The sequence below is a fragment of the Pezoporus occidentalis genome, unplaced genomic scaffold, assembly GCF_034315485.1.
Source record: "Pezoporus occidentalis ecotype Australia unplaced genomic scaffold, CSIRO_AGI_Poc_V1 ctg34, whole genome shotgun sequence".
Lineage (NCBI taxonomy): Eukaryota > Metazoa > Chordata > Aves > Psittaciformes > Psittacidae > Pezoporus > Pezoporus occidentalis.
In genome coordinates, this window is record NW_026915376.1 from 3,204,629 (window position 1) to 3,222,834 (window position 18,206).

At 37.3% G+C, this 18,206-nt stretch overlaps 1 protein-coding gene across 8 annotated transcripts in view; it reads left to right on the forward strand.

The window, feature by feature from the left end:
* The window catches only part of BIRC6 (baculoviral IAP repeat containing 6), a 173,177-nt gene that overhangs the window by 52,639 nt on the left and 102,332 nt on the right, over positions 1-18,206 (forward strand). For 5 of the 8 annotated variants that reach the window (XM_062629560.1, XM_062629558.1, XM_062629554.1 and 2 more), the window contains 17 exons: positions 1,049-1,195; positions 1,703-1,890; positions 2,513-2,827; positions 3,246-3,345; positions 3,801-4,015; positions 4,195-4,400; positions 4,697-5,043; positions 6,067-6,286; positions 7,214-7,347; positions 9,873-10,010; positions 10,734-10,861; positions 11,267-11,398; positions 13,997-14,212; positions 14,579-14,762; positions 15,215-15,370; positions 15,819-15,952; positions 17,461-17,614. In XM_062629560.1, coding sequence (XP_062485544.1) covers positions 1,049-1,195; positions 1,703-1,890; positions 2,513-2,827; positions 3,246-3,345; positions 3,801-4,015; positions 4,195-4,400; positions 4,697-5,043; positions 6,067-6,286; positions 7,214-7,347; positions 9,873-10,010; positions 10,734-10,861; positions 11,267-11,398; positions 13,997-14,212; positions 14,579-14,762; positions 15,215-15,370; positions 15,819-15,952; positions 17,461-17,614 — 3,114 coding nt within the window. The remainder of the gene's footprint in view (positions 1-1,048; positions 1,196-1,702; positions 1,891-2,512; positions 2,828-3,245; positions 3,346-3,800; positions 4,016-4,194; positions 4,401-4,696; positions 5,044-6,066; positions 6,287-7,213; positions 7,348-9,872; positions 10,011-10,733; positions 10,862-11,266; positions 11,399-13,996; positions 14,213-14,578; positions 14,763-15,214; positions 15,371-15,818; positions 15,953-17,460; positions 17,615-18,206) is intronic. The other 3 variants (XM_062629556.1, XM_062629557.1, XM_062629559.1) reach the window with 2 other exon arrangements.

Consider the following 18,206-nt stretch of genomic DNA (forward strand, 5'->3'; position numbering starts at 1 on the left):
TCCTTTAATGAGGATCGGATTTTATACTTGCCGCCTGTTTTATAGCTGTACATAATGAAGTTCAAGATATTCTTTGCATCTTGAGATCTCTTACATATCCTGTAGCCCTTAGGGCAAGAAAAAAGGCTCTTTTTTGTATCTGTTCTTTTCTTATACTGTGGAAGATCTAAGAAAAGGCTAGAGATTAAACAGGAAGGCTGCTGCCGTTCCCCGAGTCTGAATCGTCTAGGAAGCATCTGTCCCTTCTGTTGAGCAGCTTCCTTGAGATGTGTTACTATTCATTTAAAGTAGCAACCACCTCACAGACATAGAAATCTAAATGGATTTTTCTGAAGCTGGCAAGCTGCCACATGGCACTCTTTTACTTAAATATTAGATTTAATGAGATGTTCTCTGTTTCAGACACATTAAAATACCTTAAAGCATATTTATATCTGTCCTCTTAGGTTAGGTTGTAAGTGAATCTTTAGGCCTTGGAATGTCCTAAGAATGAGATAGTTTTTACCTTTCAGGAAATTCTTTTCATAGCAAGCAAATTCACCAGTCATAGTGACTTCTTTCCTTGCCTTTTCTTGTATGCTTTTGTCCATCTCCTTCCCATCTCCCTCCATACATCACTGTGAATTTGTTAGCATATTGAGTAGTAGCCTAGTTTTTATTCTAACTGTGTGTGTGATCTTGGTCTGTTGTTTCCTTTCTCTTCTTTCCAGTAGCATCAATACTTTTGCAAGATAATTTTCTTACAGTGCGGACAGAATAGATCATCATGTATAATTTTTATCTGGAATTAAGATTGCACTATGCTACTGCTGTCACATTTGTTAGTGTGATTTACTAAGGTACTCTGCTCAGATTTGGCAATATTATCCATTAAAAAATATATTTCCATTTATATTGTGGATGTGATAGTGTTAAGGTGTTTGTTCCACAAAGTGAAGTAATAAAATATGTGGATTATCTTTAGTTGTTCCTTTCAGCTCTTCATGACTTGAGATGTCACTATCAAGAAAACATAAGCTCATTGTACAGATATTTATTTCTCTTTCAGGAAATGGGAAAATATGTAGCTGTGCAGCTGCGGAAGGTAGCTTTACTTCCCTTACTGGACTTCTGGAAGTTGAACCTCTGCACTTTACCTGTGTTTCAACAAGTGATGGAACCAGAATAGAAAGGGACGATGCAAGTACGTTTACTGGTATATACAATTTTTCATTTTTTCTACTTAGCATAGTTCCACAATACAGTTATTTTTAATTGGACATAATGAACATTGTGTGCCAAACAGATTGCAGACAGCTTTGTAAGTGTTGAAATGTGTTTTGGTTTTTTAAATAGTTACTTCTTGGAGCTTAACAAACAAACAGGATTCTAAATGTATTAAATTGGATCAATTTTTTTCTATCAAAGAGGGTAACATACAAGCTTGCATCTTTACTTTGCAGCCTTATGTGGCAGAAAAATTCCAGGGTATTTGGTGGCTTTACTTTAATGAGAATGTTGCATCTGTCATGAGTGTGCGTAGTCTATAAGCCATATACTTTGTAATTCAAGATGGTACTACTTTGTAGCAAGAACTGGATAAAAGATCTTCCTGTTGTTATTACATGGCTGTTAACAATTAGTAAGGAATTAATTTAAAGGTGTGTTTTATCATTTATTTTCTACATACATGTTTTTGTTTTGTTTTTTTGCTTCATGCCAGTGAGTACCTTTGGGGTTACCCCAGCAGTTGGTGGCCTCTCTTCTGGAACAGTTGGGGAAGCCTCGACAGCACTGAGTTCAGCAGCCCAGGTAGCTTTGCAGTCTCTCTCTCATGCAATGGCCTCAGCCGAGCAACAGCTCCAGGTGCTGCAAGAGAAACAGCAGCAGCTTTTGAAGCTTCAGCAACAGGTTGGAGGCTATTTAGCTATTTTTTTAATGGTGTCTCTAAACTTCAAAAGCTGAGAAAGTAGTCACAGAGCTAGTTACCTTTTTTTTTATTTTTTTCCTTTTCTTTCCCCATACTGTATGTGAGGAAGGAACAGCTCTGCACTGTTATTAATGCTGAGAGTCTCTCCCATGCTTCTTTGGTCTTCCTGACTTACTTTTTTGTTATTTTGAGGGTGGGTTGGGAGTTTGTAATCAAGACCAAGTCTTAATACATAAGTGTATCAGTCTGAAATTGAAAAAGGCCACTGAAGTGAGAAGTGCAAATGCTGACACAGGGAAGTACCAGTCATAAAGCCGCTGTCAGTATGAAGCTTGGCTGTGCTGACCCTGTTTTACTGTTCACTTGTAGGTATTTTAGTATTTTTGATTTCTCCAATTAATTACTCACATTCCTCAGCAAGGAAGGTTAAATTGAATAGTATTTCATTTTTCAGCTTCTAGTTGGCTATCTAACATGCCTGTTTTGAAGGTAGCTTGGATTTATTAAATTTGGGTTTATAATGAAAGTTGCACTTGAATTCAATACTACTGCTATATTCACAAGTATTATCTGCTGCATACACTGCTTTAATTTTCCCCACAGAAAGCTAAGCTGGAAGCAAAACTGCATCAGACAACAGCAGCAGCAGCGGCAGCAGCATCAGCAGTTGGTCCTGTTCACAACTCTGTGCCTTCTAATCCAGTAGCAGCCCCAGGGTTCTTCATCCATCCTTCAGATGTCATTCCACCCACACCAAAAACAACCCCTCTATTCATGACTCCACCTTTGACTCCACCTAACGAGGCAGTTTCTGCTGTTATTAATGCAGAACTTGCTCAGCTTTTCCCTGGTTCAGTCATTGATCCCCCAACAGTTAACCTTGCAGCACATAACAAAAATACAAGCAAGTCCAGAACGGTAATTATTTTTGTTTGTTTTTTTGTTAGGGAAACAAAGTGCTCTAAGCTGTATCAGGATCTGATTTGTATTTGGGTGCTAGTAAAAAACTGTTGATTTGGACGAGATGTGAAATGTACAGCACTAAATTTAGACTACATGAAAAGGAAGACTTACGAAAGCATGATGGAGTTGTTAATAGTACCTCGAATGGTTTCTTTTAATTGGAGCTAGCTTAACTGTATAAGGAATTATTAATCCTTTGAGCTTAGTATTTAATATATTTTCATGGTTCATGCTCAAATGTAACTGTAACAAGGTATTGTCAAAATGATACATCTTTAAATCACAAGAGGTTTTCTTAGTCTTTTGACAAGAGCAGATTATAAATGCATAGATTTTAATGACTTAATTTTACTGATGTTTTCCCACTCCTCAGAATCCGCTTGGATCTGGTCTTGCCCTTGCAATATCTCACGCTTCACATTTTCTTCAACCTCCACCTCATCAGTCAATTATTATAGAGCGAATGCACTCAGGTAAAAACAGAATTCCTAATAACAGTTTTGACACATTTTCAAATAAGTGGAATATGTTCCAGAGTGTTGAGTAAGTTGCTTAGCTGCAGTCTCACTTGGCTTTCCAAAGAAAAGGTATTTCTCAGTTTGCATTTCTGTTGTATCTGGAAATTTAAGTCCCAGTGTTCAGTGATACTTATCAAGGTAAAAGTTCTGGGAGCTGAGGGACTCTGGACAGAGAGCCTGCTCTGAAGTAATGCTTACGAAGTCTAACAACTTCAAACTAGTTGAAGCCAAAATTTCTTTTCAGAGTGTGCAAGCTGTAGTAAGATATTTTGAGATTGTGCAGCTATTTTTAGCCTGAAATATATGCCTGTTGAACGATATGTAGATAAAGACTTTATTGTCTGAGAAGTAACATCTCTTTGCTGTTTAGCACACACTGGTATTTAGGCCATCCTGTGTTTTTCCGCTAGGAGCAAGAAGATTCGTGACCTTAGATTTTGGAAGACCTATACTGCTGACGGATGTATTGATTCCCACTTGTGGAGATTTGGCTTCTTTGTCAATTGACATCTGGACTTTAGGAGAAGAAGTAGATGGAAGGCGACTGGTAGTGGCTACTGACATTAGCACACATTCACTTATTCTACATGACTTGTTACCACCCCCAGTTTGCAGGTTTATGAAGGTAAAAGTTAATATAGACTGCACACTCTATCTTCTAAACTCTTGATCTTTGGTAATATATGAACTTTCTCTTAAGTTCTCTTTAGACCAAACTTTAGTTGGCTGTATTTTTTTTAATTGATTTTTGACTTTCCCTGTTTTGATACAATTGTGTTACAGTATAGTTGTGTTCTCTTTCAGATCACTGTTATTGGTCGATATGGTAGCACAAATGCCAGAGCAAAAATCCCGTTAGGATTTTATTATGGCCATACCTATATCTTACCCTTTGAAAATGACTTGAAACTAATGCATGATCCCCTCAGAGAAGGTGAAGCTGCAAATCAGCCAGAAATTGACCAACATTTGGCAATGATGATTGCACTGCAAGAAGACATACAATGCAGGTTAGAAGAATGTACTTCCTGATTATTTGAACTTAAAGTACTGGGATATCATAATATTATAGATGTATTTTTATTTTTTTCTTCCCATGATAGTCTTCAGACTAAAGAAGACTCTGCCTTTGTTGTAGAGTTGTATCAGTGAACATCTTTTATAGTAGTAATAAAAAGACTACAGCGGTTTATTGTTTTAACAGTGCATTCAAAATGGACCAGAAGTTGTCTTCTGGCAGGATGACTAAAATGTATTGGTATTTGCTGGTATCTATTGAATTGTCTGTTGGAATGTTTCCCTTTAGGTACAATTTGGCCTGTCACCGGTTAGAAATCCTTCTGCAGAGTATTGACCTGCCACCACTCAATAGCGCTAACAATGCCCAGTACTTTTTACGAAAGCCAGATAAGGCAGTAGAAGAAGATAGCAGAGTCTTTTCTGCTTATCAGGACTGCATTCAGCTACAGCTTCAACTCAACTTGGCTCACCATGCTGTTCAGAGACTCAAAGTTGCTTTAGGTGCAAGCAGGAAAACACTGAAGGAGCAGTCTGATCCAAAAGAGTTGATTCAGATGTCATCCACAGAACAGTTACGCACCATCATTAGATACTTACTGGATACCTTGCTTAGTTTGCTTCATTCTTCCAATGGTTAGTATTCTTTGAAGTTTTGATACTTTTGTCGTGTTAGTAACAACAGTTTGCAAGTGTTTCTACTTCTTGATCTATACTTGATCACTGTAAAGCTTTTCTATAAAGCTATGTTCAGATATGTTTTAATGTGATTTTAGTACCTAGTAACATAGTGCAAAGGTTCATCAATGGGTGACCTGAGCACTTCCTGCTCCCGAAAAGGGTAGGAGAAGGTGTTGAGGTCCTTCTCCCTTTTCTGTAGTCCTGGCTGCATATTCCTTTGTTAAGACACTCATCTAATCCCTTTGTGGACTGATTCAGTTTGCTGAAGTGACAAAAGACTGCCCAGGCAGAATATTCAGATTGGTTTTATAGTTAGAAGCAGCTTGTGGAAGGATCCATGAGGATCGAAGCCTGTGCAACACCTGCGATGGATTAGACAGTTGTAAGTGGGGAGGGGAAGCAGAAATTGCTCGGGGGGTGGGAGGAGTGGGCTGTGTGTGGGGAGTAATAAATCCATTATCTCCACACAGTTTGTGATAGTTAATATCCAGTAAGGATTTTTATTTCCTAAACTTGCCATGGGAAGAGTTCTTGGAGAATCAGAATTGAAGTCTGAGTAGGAGTGGTGGGGTTTGTCTTGCTTTGAAAAAAAAAAAGGTGAAACATTTTTTGTTTCTTTGAAATAAAAAAGGTGAAGAAAAAAGGTGAAACAAAAAGAACAACATTGTCCTGTTGATAGACACCTGCTTCTGTCTTGTAATTTTCTGTGCCAGTTTGTTCTTAAGCAAAACTAGGGCTTTTTACTCTGCGTAGATTCTGTGGGAATATGTGCACGGACATAAAACGGATTTGGTTTTGGCCAAATTGCCTGGTCTTTATGGGTTACCTGCAAATTGCCATCTCCCTGTTCCTTCCTCCTTCCCCCTGTGCCAATTAGTCTAATCTTACAGTGTTTAAAACTTCCTACAAACTCTTTCCTCCTGTGTTTTGAAGCCCTTGTCTCCTTAAACATTGCTGCTTGTTACCTTTTCTTGAAAGGGCACTCTGTTCCTGTGGTTCTACAAAGTACCTTCCATGCTCAAGCTTGTGAAGAATTATTTAAACATCTGTGTATCAGTGGAACCCCTAAGATACGGTTGCATACTGGCCTTCTGCTTGTTCAGCTCTGTGGAGGGGAAAGATGGTGGGGTCAGTTTCTGTCAAATGTATTGCAAGAATTATACAATTCAGAGCAACTTCTCATATTCCCACAAGACAGGTAAGCTGTAAGTCTGTATTGCTATGTTACCTTTAAATCACTTCAGTAATTCTGTTGTTCATAACTTAACATTGGAATTGACAAAATGTGGCTGAAGGATGCTTACCCATCTCTATTCCACTGATTTAAGAAATGGTCCCCAAAAGCACTGCAAATGATAAATGTCTGAATTCAGTTTTTTATTGCACCTGTTTGGTGCTTGCACTACAATTAGTTGCTCTTTTTCCTTACTTGGAGATCTTTGCATACCTAGCAGGATTTCTCCCTAGTGTCAAAAATTGCTTTCTCCTTTACCAGGCTTAAGTGCACCCTTATTGTAGAGCTGCTTTTCTAATGTGTTTGGAAGTAAGGTTGAGACAGGAAAGCATGCTATTAGCATTTAATACAAAGGAGTTCTGTGAGATAATAGCAAAAGCATACAGCCGAGCAATGAATGTTGTGTTGATTGTTTCAGGTTATTGATTGAGGTCTTTGATATTCTAAACATTAGCATTTATTTTAATCAAACATATTTGCTGTTCTGTGGCTTTCTGCCTTATTTGGACAGCAGTATTTATATCTTCATTTTTTTAAAATTAATTAATTCAAAGATATAAGAATATTTAATTCTCTATCCCTGCTATTTAGTAGATCATATCTAACAGGAAATAAAACAGATGAGATGTTATGTCAGATGTACAAAGCAGAATGCTCTACTGACCTCTTGAGGACGAAAGAGAAAATGTTCACCTAAAAACACTGCATTATCCTTTCAACAATAGACCATGAAATCCAGTTCAGTTGCTGGGTCCATAGTACTGCTTTCAGTAGCAATCTGCTTGTGTCTCAATGAAAGCCTAGGGAAATACTGTTCTATAAGGGGTGTGTCACGGTATTACTGGATCTGAAAAAGAAATAAAATCTTAAATATGTAAATTTTATTTTTAGGGTCTTCATGTTGCTTTCTTGCATTGGCCAAAGATCGCTTAGCAACAGTGGTGTTTTAGAAAGCTTACTTAATCTCCTGGATAACCTGCTGTCACCACTGCAACCTCATTTACCTGTGCACAGAAGAACTGAAGGTAGCCCTCTAATTTGGGAATGTATATTTTCATTATAAGCTAGAAAATTGAGAGACTAGCTCACAATTTGGTGCATTAAAAGAAGAAATTGCTTGGTTACTATATTTCCGAAACACAGTTGTCTTTAAAAATGTGCTGAAACTTCTTGTTCTTTAGGTGCTAAAAGAGATTCCTCCCCTCACCCCCACTTAAACCTGAGCAAAATCTATTTGGTTGCTTTTGATTCAGCTAGGAATCTTCAAAGTTTTAACTAAGTGGGGGAGTATCCAATGTATAAACAGCTCCAGTCTCTTTTGTGAATAACTTTGGAATTTAGAATTTTGGAAACACATGCCGTTTCTGCTCTGGAGATCCTTTTCTAACTTTCAAGCTTTTGAGGTAAAATACAGATATGAAGAGAAGTTTATTAGGTGTATCTATGAGGTTTCTGCAGAACTTACCTTTTCTTTTTACTCTGAAAAATTACTGAAGTTAAATTCTGCCAACTTGATTTTCTGTGTTTTCTTAACCACCCAAGGTTGAAGAAAATGCTCACTTTTGAAAACATCAGACTCTAGGCTACTTCGTTTGTTATGTACATATAGCAGAGCATTGTAGAAGATAGGTTGTTGAAAATTCTTAGCCTTGTGAAGTTGGTAAATGCCAGCTGAGACTCTCCTTACTTATTTACCTTGTGTCCTGATGTAAACAAGCCTTCAGCTCATGTCAGAAGCTGTCCTATTACTTCCCATTGGCCTATCTTGTACTTTATCATGGCCATATCCTTCTGTAGTCTCTAACTAATTTGAGCCAAACCCAAGCTTACATCTCCTCTACTTCTGTTTGCACTCTCCCCACAGCTGCCAATTCCTTTCATAGCTCTTGCTTTACTAGTTGTCCTCATGGAGGACTTTAGGAAGCAGAAGTAACTGATACTTCAGAGCTTTATTTGCTGGTCTTCCAGCTTCCTTCCTCCTGGACAGTACAGGTGAGTACTAGGGCATTATTATGTGTGGTGGAAGCATCAGGTGCGGCAGAAGAAATCCCTTCTTGAGAGCTGTCATGAATAACCGAGTGTCAGAGGGGGAAAACTTAATGGGGAAAAAGTCAGAAAGGAGAAGGACAATCAGAGCAAGAGGTGAGTGGTGTGGGTAGAGAGAAGTTGTAAGCTTTGAAGCAAAGAGGGGGGGAAGGAGTAAGCAAAAGACACTTGGAGGGAGGGAGAGAAACTGAAAATTTCTATTTATTTACTTATTTAAGAGATAAAAAGGAAAGAAATGCACTTATTTAGACAGAAGTATGAAAAGGTGTATACTTCACCCTGCAGCAGGCCTCCCTCCTTTTTATTCTGGCAACTTAAAAGGTATACAGCAGTCATCAGTGCTACTCATTTTTATTCTTGCAATTAAGTCTGCAGTTCCTGTTCAGGTCCTGTAATGGAAAGGCCTCCTGTTCCGCTGCCTGCTTGGGGTGGGTTGCTTTCTGCCACTGTGGACAGGAAACTGGAATTAAGTCAGGGCCTGTATCCGATTACTTGGGCTGGCAGCCGCTGTGTGTGATTTTTGGAGGAAGCATTTCTGTGCTTTAGTTTTCTTGTTTGATCTGGAATTAAAAATAGTGTGAGCTAATTAAAGTTTTTTTGAGGTCAGTGAACGAAAAGTGTAGTGTAGTTAAATGTGGCTGTCAGTGCAGTTCACAGATTTGAAAATATGCGTTTAATCTCCAGTACTGATGACTTTACTGTATTGACATGATGTACAAGTATGCTGTCTGCATAATCCTGTGATTAAGTGGTCATTAATTGTAGGCTTCTGGTCATTATTGAGCACTCATGAGTTCACTTCAGAAGTGTACATTTGGATTTGCGCACAAAGATTTTTCATGCATGATACGCAAGATGTAGGGTTTTTTTCTGCCTATACAAAAAAATACTGCATTTAGTGTGTGTGAGACTCAAATAGACAATAGACAGTCCCTAGTGCTGCCAGCATGGTTCATGTCATCTGGACTCAGTCTTGGCTTTCTGACATCTTAGTGAAATGGCTACATGAAAATACACTAACAAAGGAGTAAGAATAAAGGTATTTGGGTGCATGGTTCTAGCTGTCTTCTTGGAGACCTGGTTGATGGAGGAATTTCACACTATGGAATGTGAGACATCTAATTTATGTGTCTTAGTGCGAGCAGCTGCCAGTCAGCGTTTGTTTTTTAGGAAATGTAAACATACAATTTTTGGTTATTTCTTCTTTTAAATGCTGCTTAATTTTTAGCTTTAACAGTAGAGGTGAAGCTGTTGACTTCTGACTTCCTCAGACTTAGAGAACTGTGACATACTCTCTTGCACCTGAATTCTATACTGAGTGTTGGATTTCTTCCTTCATTTGTGAGTGCTCAGACTCATATCCTCATTAAAAAAAGAAAAAGGGTGTGGAATCTTTGTGGCCTAGTGAAATGTATGCCATCAAATGCTTTTTATGGTTTCTTTAAGATTAGTTTGTTATGGCTTTAAAACGTCATTAAGACACTCAAATCTGTTTATTTTGAAGGGGTTTTAGACATTCCCATGATCAGCTGGGTTGTAATGCTGGTGTCCAGGCTACTGGATTATGTAGCTACTGTTGAAGATGAAGCAGCCACAGCCAAGAAGCCTCTGAATGGAAAAGAGAGGGATCGATTTTTGACAGGTATTTAACACTTAATATCAAAACTTGCTTCTGTGGGTATTGTTTTGGGAGCTGTGCAAATACTTATATATTCAATTCACATGAAAAATAAGATTTTAAAAACAGATGCTGTGATCATTTTATTTGCACTGTTGTCTGCTTCCCCCTTCTTAGAAACATAATCTTTCATATTTTTTAAATTAAAAATGCAACATTGACTTTAGTTTGTAAAATGCTTGTATATTATTCTGTGACTCCATGATGAAGCAATTTAGATTACACCATATTGAGGCAGTTTGCATTGTGAGAAAATGACTTCATAACTGCTGTCGTATTTGCCATGGTATTTGTAGCCAGTATTTCTAAATGCATTTTTTGTCTCCTTATTTTTGTTACTATTGAAGTGAATGAACTGTGGTTTTCTTTGAACATCTTTTCTAAAGATAAAAACTATAAAGCTTTTGTGTTACGGAAGCTGTTTTGGTATTTTTAGTTATGACAGTCTTGCTTTCACAGCCTTATATGTTTTAAAAATAGCACAAACAAGATGGTACCACTGGATTTTAAAATAACACTAAAACATTACCATCAGTGGTGATAGTTGCATAACACTCCAAGAGTTAGATTTTGCTTGTTTCTTTAGCATTTAGTGTATGGACATGCTAACCATTGCTGCAATGTCAATTCTTTTCTTTGGAGTTAAGTGAAGTTTAGTAATATGGATTTTTTTTTTTTTCCTATTAGGAAACCAGTGGAGTTTTATAAATAATAGCCTTCACACTCAGAGTCTGAGCAGATCTACTAAAGGCAACAGTATCCTAGATAGAGTGTATTCCCGAAAGATCAGAAAACAGCTTGTGCATCATAAACAGGTGACTTCCAGCATGGTAGTGGTTATTTTCACACACGTATATCTCATTTCTTTGAATAGCTTTGGCCCTGGGACTCATTCAGCCTTGCTTTTGCATAGGTCTGGTTCTGTAGCTAAAGGCTGCCTAACTTCTTTGTCATTTGTCTCAAACCGTGGGGCATGGGGTCTGCTGGAAGAACTGATGTTGGAATGTACTGTTGCACTCTGTGGCTCATATTGGACAATAAATTGAACTTTCTAGATAGATCTGGGTGCACCTGAGTGCAAGTACCTAAGCTGTAATTTTTAAGTATTTTAAAGCTCAAGTTACAATTTGAACTGAAGATTGCTATCATATGAACATACTGATCCTTTTAACATCTTATTGCTTAAATTTTCATTTTTTCCTATTAACATTTTCTTTTAGCAACTTAACTTATTAAAAGCAAAACAGAAGGCTTTGGTGGAACAGATGGAAAAAGAGAAAATACAAAGCAACAAAGGATCATCATACAAACTTTTAGTAGAACAGGCAAAACTAAAGCAGGCTACTTCAAAGGTACGATGCTTTGAAACTGTAACTGACTTCTTGTCCTTTGTGTGAAAAGACCTGTTCCTGCAAAGTCATTTTTGTCCTTCGTTGACCTTAAACAGGTGTTTCATCATGGCTGCTATCAAGTGTATTGTGATGCTGAAAACAGCAGCCATCTGGAAATTTTTTGCATTGTGAAAGATAGTTCATCCATCTACAGGGGTTTTGTTAAGTAGTCATGGCCAAAATCACCAATAAGCTTGAAGCTTTGGAAGTGCCAGTCATACTTTAAACTTTGGATAATACACGCCAGTAGACATAGAATCATAGAATAGTTAGGGTTGGAAAGGACCTTAAGATCATCAAGTTCCAACCCCCCTGCCATGGGCAGGGACACCTCCCACAAAACCATGTCACCCAAGGCTCTGTCCAACCTGGCCTTGAACACCACTGGGGATGGAGCATTCACAACTTCCCTGGGCAACCCATTTCAGTGCCTCACCACCCTTACAGTAAAGAACTTCTTCCTTATATCCAGTCTAAACTTCCCCTCTTTAAGTTTGAACCCGTTACCCCTTGTCCTGTCACTGCAGTTCCTAATGAAGAGTGCATCCCCAGCATCCTTATAGCCCCCCTTCAGATACTGGAAGGCTGCTAGGAGGTCTCCAAGCAGCCTTCTCTTCTCCAGGCTGAACAGCCCCAACTTCCTCAGCCTGTCTTCATATGGGAGGTGCTCCAGTCCCCTGATCATCCTCATGGCCCTCCTCTGCACTTGTTCCAACAGTTCCATGTCCTTTTTATGTTGAGGACACCAGAACTGCACACAATACTCCAGGTGAGGTCTCACAAGAGCAGAGTAGAGGGGCAGGATCACCTCCTTTGACCTGCTGGTCACGCTCCTTTTGATGCAGCCAGGATACGGTTGGCTTTCTGGGCTGCGAGTGCACACTGCCGGCTCATGGTTAAGTTTCTCATTGACCAACACCCCCAAGTCCTTGAGAAAAATGTAAAATAGCATTTTATATGGCTAACTTTTATGCATGATACTCTTCTGGATTATCGTAAAATAATCATGCTAATGACCGTCTCTCCAAACTGATAAATATGACTTCTGAGAATGCTTTCTGAACTTTCTCAGAAGCTTCTTAGCTCCCTAAAACAACATACCATGCAAATAGTGGCATCTTGCAGTAAGCCCCAGATACTGGGAGTGGACATGGTAGTTAAAGAGTTACTTTGATTATGAGATGAAGTGCTGAAATGTAGGGATTTCTGGAGATGGCAACATGGACTTTGCAGGGAACACAAAAAAAAAAAGTGTAAACCTTTCTAGCTACCAGACTTTAAATATTTACTCTCTAGTTCCAGAATTACTGATGCCTGTTAAGATGACTGAAAGTAGGCCTGCGGAAAGAGATTATAGAATGTTACTCTTACAGGCAATCTAGATGGAAATCTTAGAACTTCCTGTAATTACGAAAAGAAAAATTAAAACATAGAAACACAAAAAAAAACAACAACAAAATTTAAACACCAGCATAAAAATAAAGTTCTAAGTTTTCACTAACTTTGCTTGTCATGAGCTGTTCTTTCCTGCACTATCTTCTGCTTTATTCCAGCAGGTTTTAGGAATGTGGCTACTCCATTGGTGGCCCACTTGAAATATCTTTAAACCAGTCACTGGCTGAAATAATGCTGTCCAGCTATTTAAGTTTCACTTTATAGCAGCCATTTTGCATCAAAAAAGCATGTGGAACTAAAGAATTTTCCCTTACACTGTCTTAACATCTAGCCATTGTATTATTTGATAGTTGCATTTCATGCATTTTTAACTATTTTGCCTACTAATTGCTTTCAGTTACGACAAGTGAGTAACTTAAAATATTCATTGCATTTAGGAGAAAGCTGAGACCTGTGTGTTAGTAAATAGTTCTTTCTTTGGTCTGCTTCAGTAGGCTCACTACTTAAGTGAGATTATAAGAGTCATTTGTACTAATTTTAGGCTGCCTGTGTAGCTGATAGAATGAACTGAGCTCCTAAATGTGTGCCCTTGGTGGATGGGAGGATTAATCAAAGCACCTTCTTTCCTCTGTTGAATACATAGGCCCTCTGTCAAAAGGTTGTAGTCTTAACGCCTGATCAAGTATTAGACTAGTTCAGTTTATGGTGGCTAATGGACACTTTGTACCCTGGAAAGTATTAAGGAAGTTATAACTTATCGATAATTTACATAATGTGAAAAAATAAGAAGTTGGCATTCTTGTAAGGGTAAATTTCCAGATCAGATATTTTTATATGCAGTTTGCTCCCTGGTAACTATAGCTTTATGTGCAGGTGTGGAAATAGGAAACATATTCTCAATATGTTTTATGTCAAAGATAAAGGCTTAATTGGCACTTGTCCTGAACTGATTTTCATATGAGACTGTCACCCGAGATAACATGCTGCCAGAATGAATTTCTGCCAGTAAAGCTTTAATTCTATTACAGATTCTCATGTATTTTTACTCTCTCTCTCACTTTTTTAAAAAAAATTCTGCAGTTCTGGTATTACTGTCTCAGATTTACACTGAGAGAAGATTTAGAGCTTGCTTTGAAAATGTTTTTTCAAATTTTATTTCTGCAGCACTTCAAGGACTTAATACGCCTACGTCGGACTGCAGAATGGCCTCGTTCTACTTTAGATACAGAAGTATCAACAGCAAAGGAAACTCCAGAAATTGAACCACTTCCATTTACATTGGCACATGAACGTTGCATTTCAGTAGTGCAGAAGCTGGCGCTCTTTCTCTTGTCCATGGACTTTACTTGTCATGCAGATTTACTTCTGTTTGTTTGTAAGGTAAACAGACTATGGGACGTCGCTTTGTAGTTGCAATGAACACTGCATTGCGTTAGCTTTCTATTACTGCTTTTTTGCAGGCTTGATGGTAAGAATTAGCTGCAACATTAAAATTTCTAATAACATCTGGTGAGGTAGTTCCTCTATCTGTTACCTTTTGTGTAACTTAGAATATGATGGCTTCAAAACTGCATAGAAATAGTAATTTAAAAAACATTTTCATATAAGTACACTTGTAAAATTACGAACTCTAAGCAAGTAAAAATGCTCCATTTGCTTCTATACAAAAGTTAACAATCAAAATTTAAAGCTACTACATATTTTCAGTGTTAAGTATGAATAGGTATATATTTCTTTTTCTTACAGGTTCTTGCTAGAATTGCCAATGCTACAAGACCAACAATTCATTTATGTGAGATTGTAAATGAGACTCAGTTGGAAAGATTATTGCTGCTTCTCGTTGGAACTGACTTTAACAGAGGAGACATCTCTTGGGGAGGAGCATGGGCTCAGTATTCTTTGACTTGTATGCTGCAGGATATTCTAGCAGGTTTAGTTTATGTTTATATTTTTCAGAATGTACGTTACCCTTGAATCTTTCTTCCTTCAATGTTTTTAGGGGTTTTTATTATTATGTTAGAATCTGCTGACACTGTTAAGATAGGGAAAAAAAAGAAATAAAAAAAAAACAAAACAAAAAAAAACCAACCAAACAAACCAAAATCAAAATAAAACCACCATGATATTGAGATTAGTGTGTAAAGAATGCACTTTAAAATTACAGTTACCATCAATCCTGAATTGGTAACTTGTGCATTGCTAAATTAATGTTTGTATGGCCCTGATTACATGAAGATTATTTAGAGCTCCTCCGCTTGAGGAAGTAGCCCTTAGAGAGCTTAGAGTTAGGTGAAGAAAAACAGAATGTTGGCCTAGACTGTGGTGTTGGCTGTGGTGTTAATTTGTAACTGAAATTGGTTGTCTGCTTAATCTAATACATAGGAGAGTTGTTGGCGCCTATAGCGGCTGAAGCTATGGAAGAAAGTGCTTTGGGAGAAGATGCTGGAGCTTCGGCTGGGGATTCTGATGACTCTCTCCAGCAGTCCGCAGTTCAGTTAGTGGAGACAATAGATGAGCCTTTGACCCATGACATCACAGGTAGATTATTCCATGACCTTGATGTATATAAGTATACTGGGAAAAGTGGGAAAAAAAAAACCAACAAACAACAACCCACAAACTTTGCTATTATTCATCTATCAAAATGTCAGTAAACTATTTTTGGTGATAGGATCATAGAATCATAGAATAGTTAGGGTTGGAAAGGACCTTAAGATCATCTAGTTCCAACCCCCCTGCCATGGGCAGGGACATAATAGGTTTCTGAAAATATGGGCAGACTGTGAGCAATTCCACTTAATTTTACGTCTAATCAGGAAAAAATAGTTATTTTTCTGATTATTTAAAATAGGCAACTTGAGTTCATTCATTAACATTTTCCATTAAGAGCTGTAATATTAAAAGCCTTAAAATTATCTGTTAAGTATCATATATATTTTTTATAATTTCTACTTGGTAATATTAATACTTTTTTAATCATTCAAAGGTGCTCCACCTCTGTCATCTCTGGAAAAAGATAAGGACATTGATCTTGAATTACTGCAAGACCTGATGGAAGTCGATATAGATCCTTTGGATATTGATTTAGAGAAAGATCCTCTTGCAGCCAAAGTCTTCAAGGTATGATACACCTGCATTTTCAGGGTAACCTTTACATGGGAAATAGTGAAATCCTTTCTCTTTGTGCTTCTGTGTTAGTGATATTTAATCTCTTAGACCTTTTAGCCCTTTACAAAGGTTTAATGTAGAGTGACAGGAAAGAATGTAAAGATTGTGCTCGCATCTCGGACATAATCATATCTCAGTTGACTGCAAACCATTTTGCTTTTGTATGAAGTTATGTGCATAAGCAAGAGGTTTCTGAGTTAACTCATACTTCACATGTTAAAAGCAACAAAAGCATAATATAAAAGAAAAATAAGGTTTCTTTTCCTTTTTTTATTTTTTTTAAGAATAGAGTGCCATTTGCTTCTGCAATTGATATTTAGAGTTAATACTGCTAGTATTGTGTTTTAAAAAGTAAGTCAGGAGTAAATAGTGGTCAGACCAGCTTCAGACTATGACATGAAGCAGCTGACTTCAAAACTTAATTCACTATGGAATAAGAAATTTAAGTGCTTTTATACTCTGATGTACTAAACATATAGGAGGTAGTAGAATTGCATTTAGATATAATAGTACATTGTCAAGGTATATTTAAAAAGGAGATTGGGTGTAAAGAAACACAGCTGTTCGTAAGAAAATGTTGTTTCTTTTCTCTGTCCATAAGGATGACGCTTTCATTTGGAGTTTTCCCACTCCTCACAATATTGACTTACATCTTCAGCCTCATTTGAATTAACCTAAATTATTTTTCTCACCATTTGCTCAGACAACACTATTTTTTTTCTATATTCCTTCATATATCCTTCCACTGTTTACCTATCATGTAAAGATTTTCTTTAAATTGCACCCTGCCAAAAATTCCACTTCTGCTTAATTTTTGTGTTACTGATGTTTCCTTCCTTTATTCTGTCTTTTCCTGTGGTAGTACTCCTTAGTCCACTTCATCCACACATATCTTCATGATCTCATCTTGTTACAGTTGATATTGGATCGTGCCGTTAAAGACAGGCATACACAAATTGCCTTAATATAGTCTTACATTTTTTTTGGTTTTGTGGTCCATATGCTTTCTTAGTGTCTTAAATTGACATTTGAGTGGAGATTATTCAATTCTTTCTCTTGCAGACCCCACTACAAATAATCTCTGAGCCCCAATGGGGCTTCAAGCTACTTTAATAGTACAGTTAATGGTATAGTATTCTGTCTTAGATAACTTCTCAAAATATCTGTCTTCACTTCCAAATTTACAAAATGATATGAATATGAGAATAAAAACTGATGATAATTGGCTTCTTTAGTCTTTCAGATAGCTAACTGTATTGCTGGATTTTGACGTTCAGTAGCTTACACTGCAATAAAAATGGAAACAAAATTTTTTAAAGCTATTGCATCCAGTCTTCTGGTTTTAATTTTTTGTAACTTCAGTGTCTGTTGTTTGTCATTACAAATCTTATTCTTTTACTTGGGCAGTCCAAAGAGTTGCTGTTTATTTTTTTTCTTTGTTGTTTTGTTTGGTTTTTAAGCCTATAAGCAGCACCTGGTATGATTACTGGGGTGCTGATTATGGCACCTACAATTACAATCCTTACATTGGAGGCGTTGGAATTCCAGTTGCAAAACCACCAGTAACTACAGAGAAAAATGGATCACAAACTGTGAGCGTATCAGTGTCTCAAGGTAAGTAATGAACTAAAGTTGTGTTCAGGATTCCTTTTCTGAGATACTGTATTAGACACTTTTGCATATCAAATGATGTAACCAACCTATGTGTATTAAATGGGAAGAAGTAACTTTTCTATATGCCACAGTTTTTCTGTGGTAGCTGAGAAAATATTATGTGAAGTTTCTATTTAAATCAGCCTAATACAGCAGAAAATCCTATTTTCTAGCATTTTTGAATTCACTTACAGGCATGTTTAAATCTTTCCTGGTTTAGGAAATTTGGGAAGCTCTTTTCTAGTTGGCTGATAGTTTGGATAATTGGCTCTAGCCTAAAAAATGAGGTGGCACACTTGTTTAATTTGGAGTTGATAGGTCTTTCCCTTGCCACACTGGGGAAAAACAGCTTTTTAGTTCTTGGTTGAGAGCTGGTACTTTAGGAAAAGCAGGCTTATCGCACGTGACTAAACGTGCGTATGTTTATTATAGTGACTGTGAAAAGAAATATATGTGTGTGTCACAGAAATCTAGTATTTGATGAATTACGTATTTTACACTTATAAGAATCTTCTGTTCAGTTCACAGTGTAAGTTTATGTTCTGCTTCCATC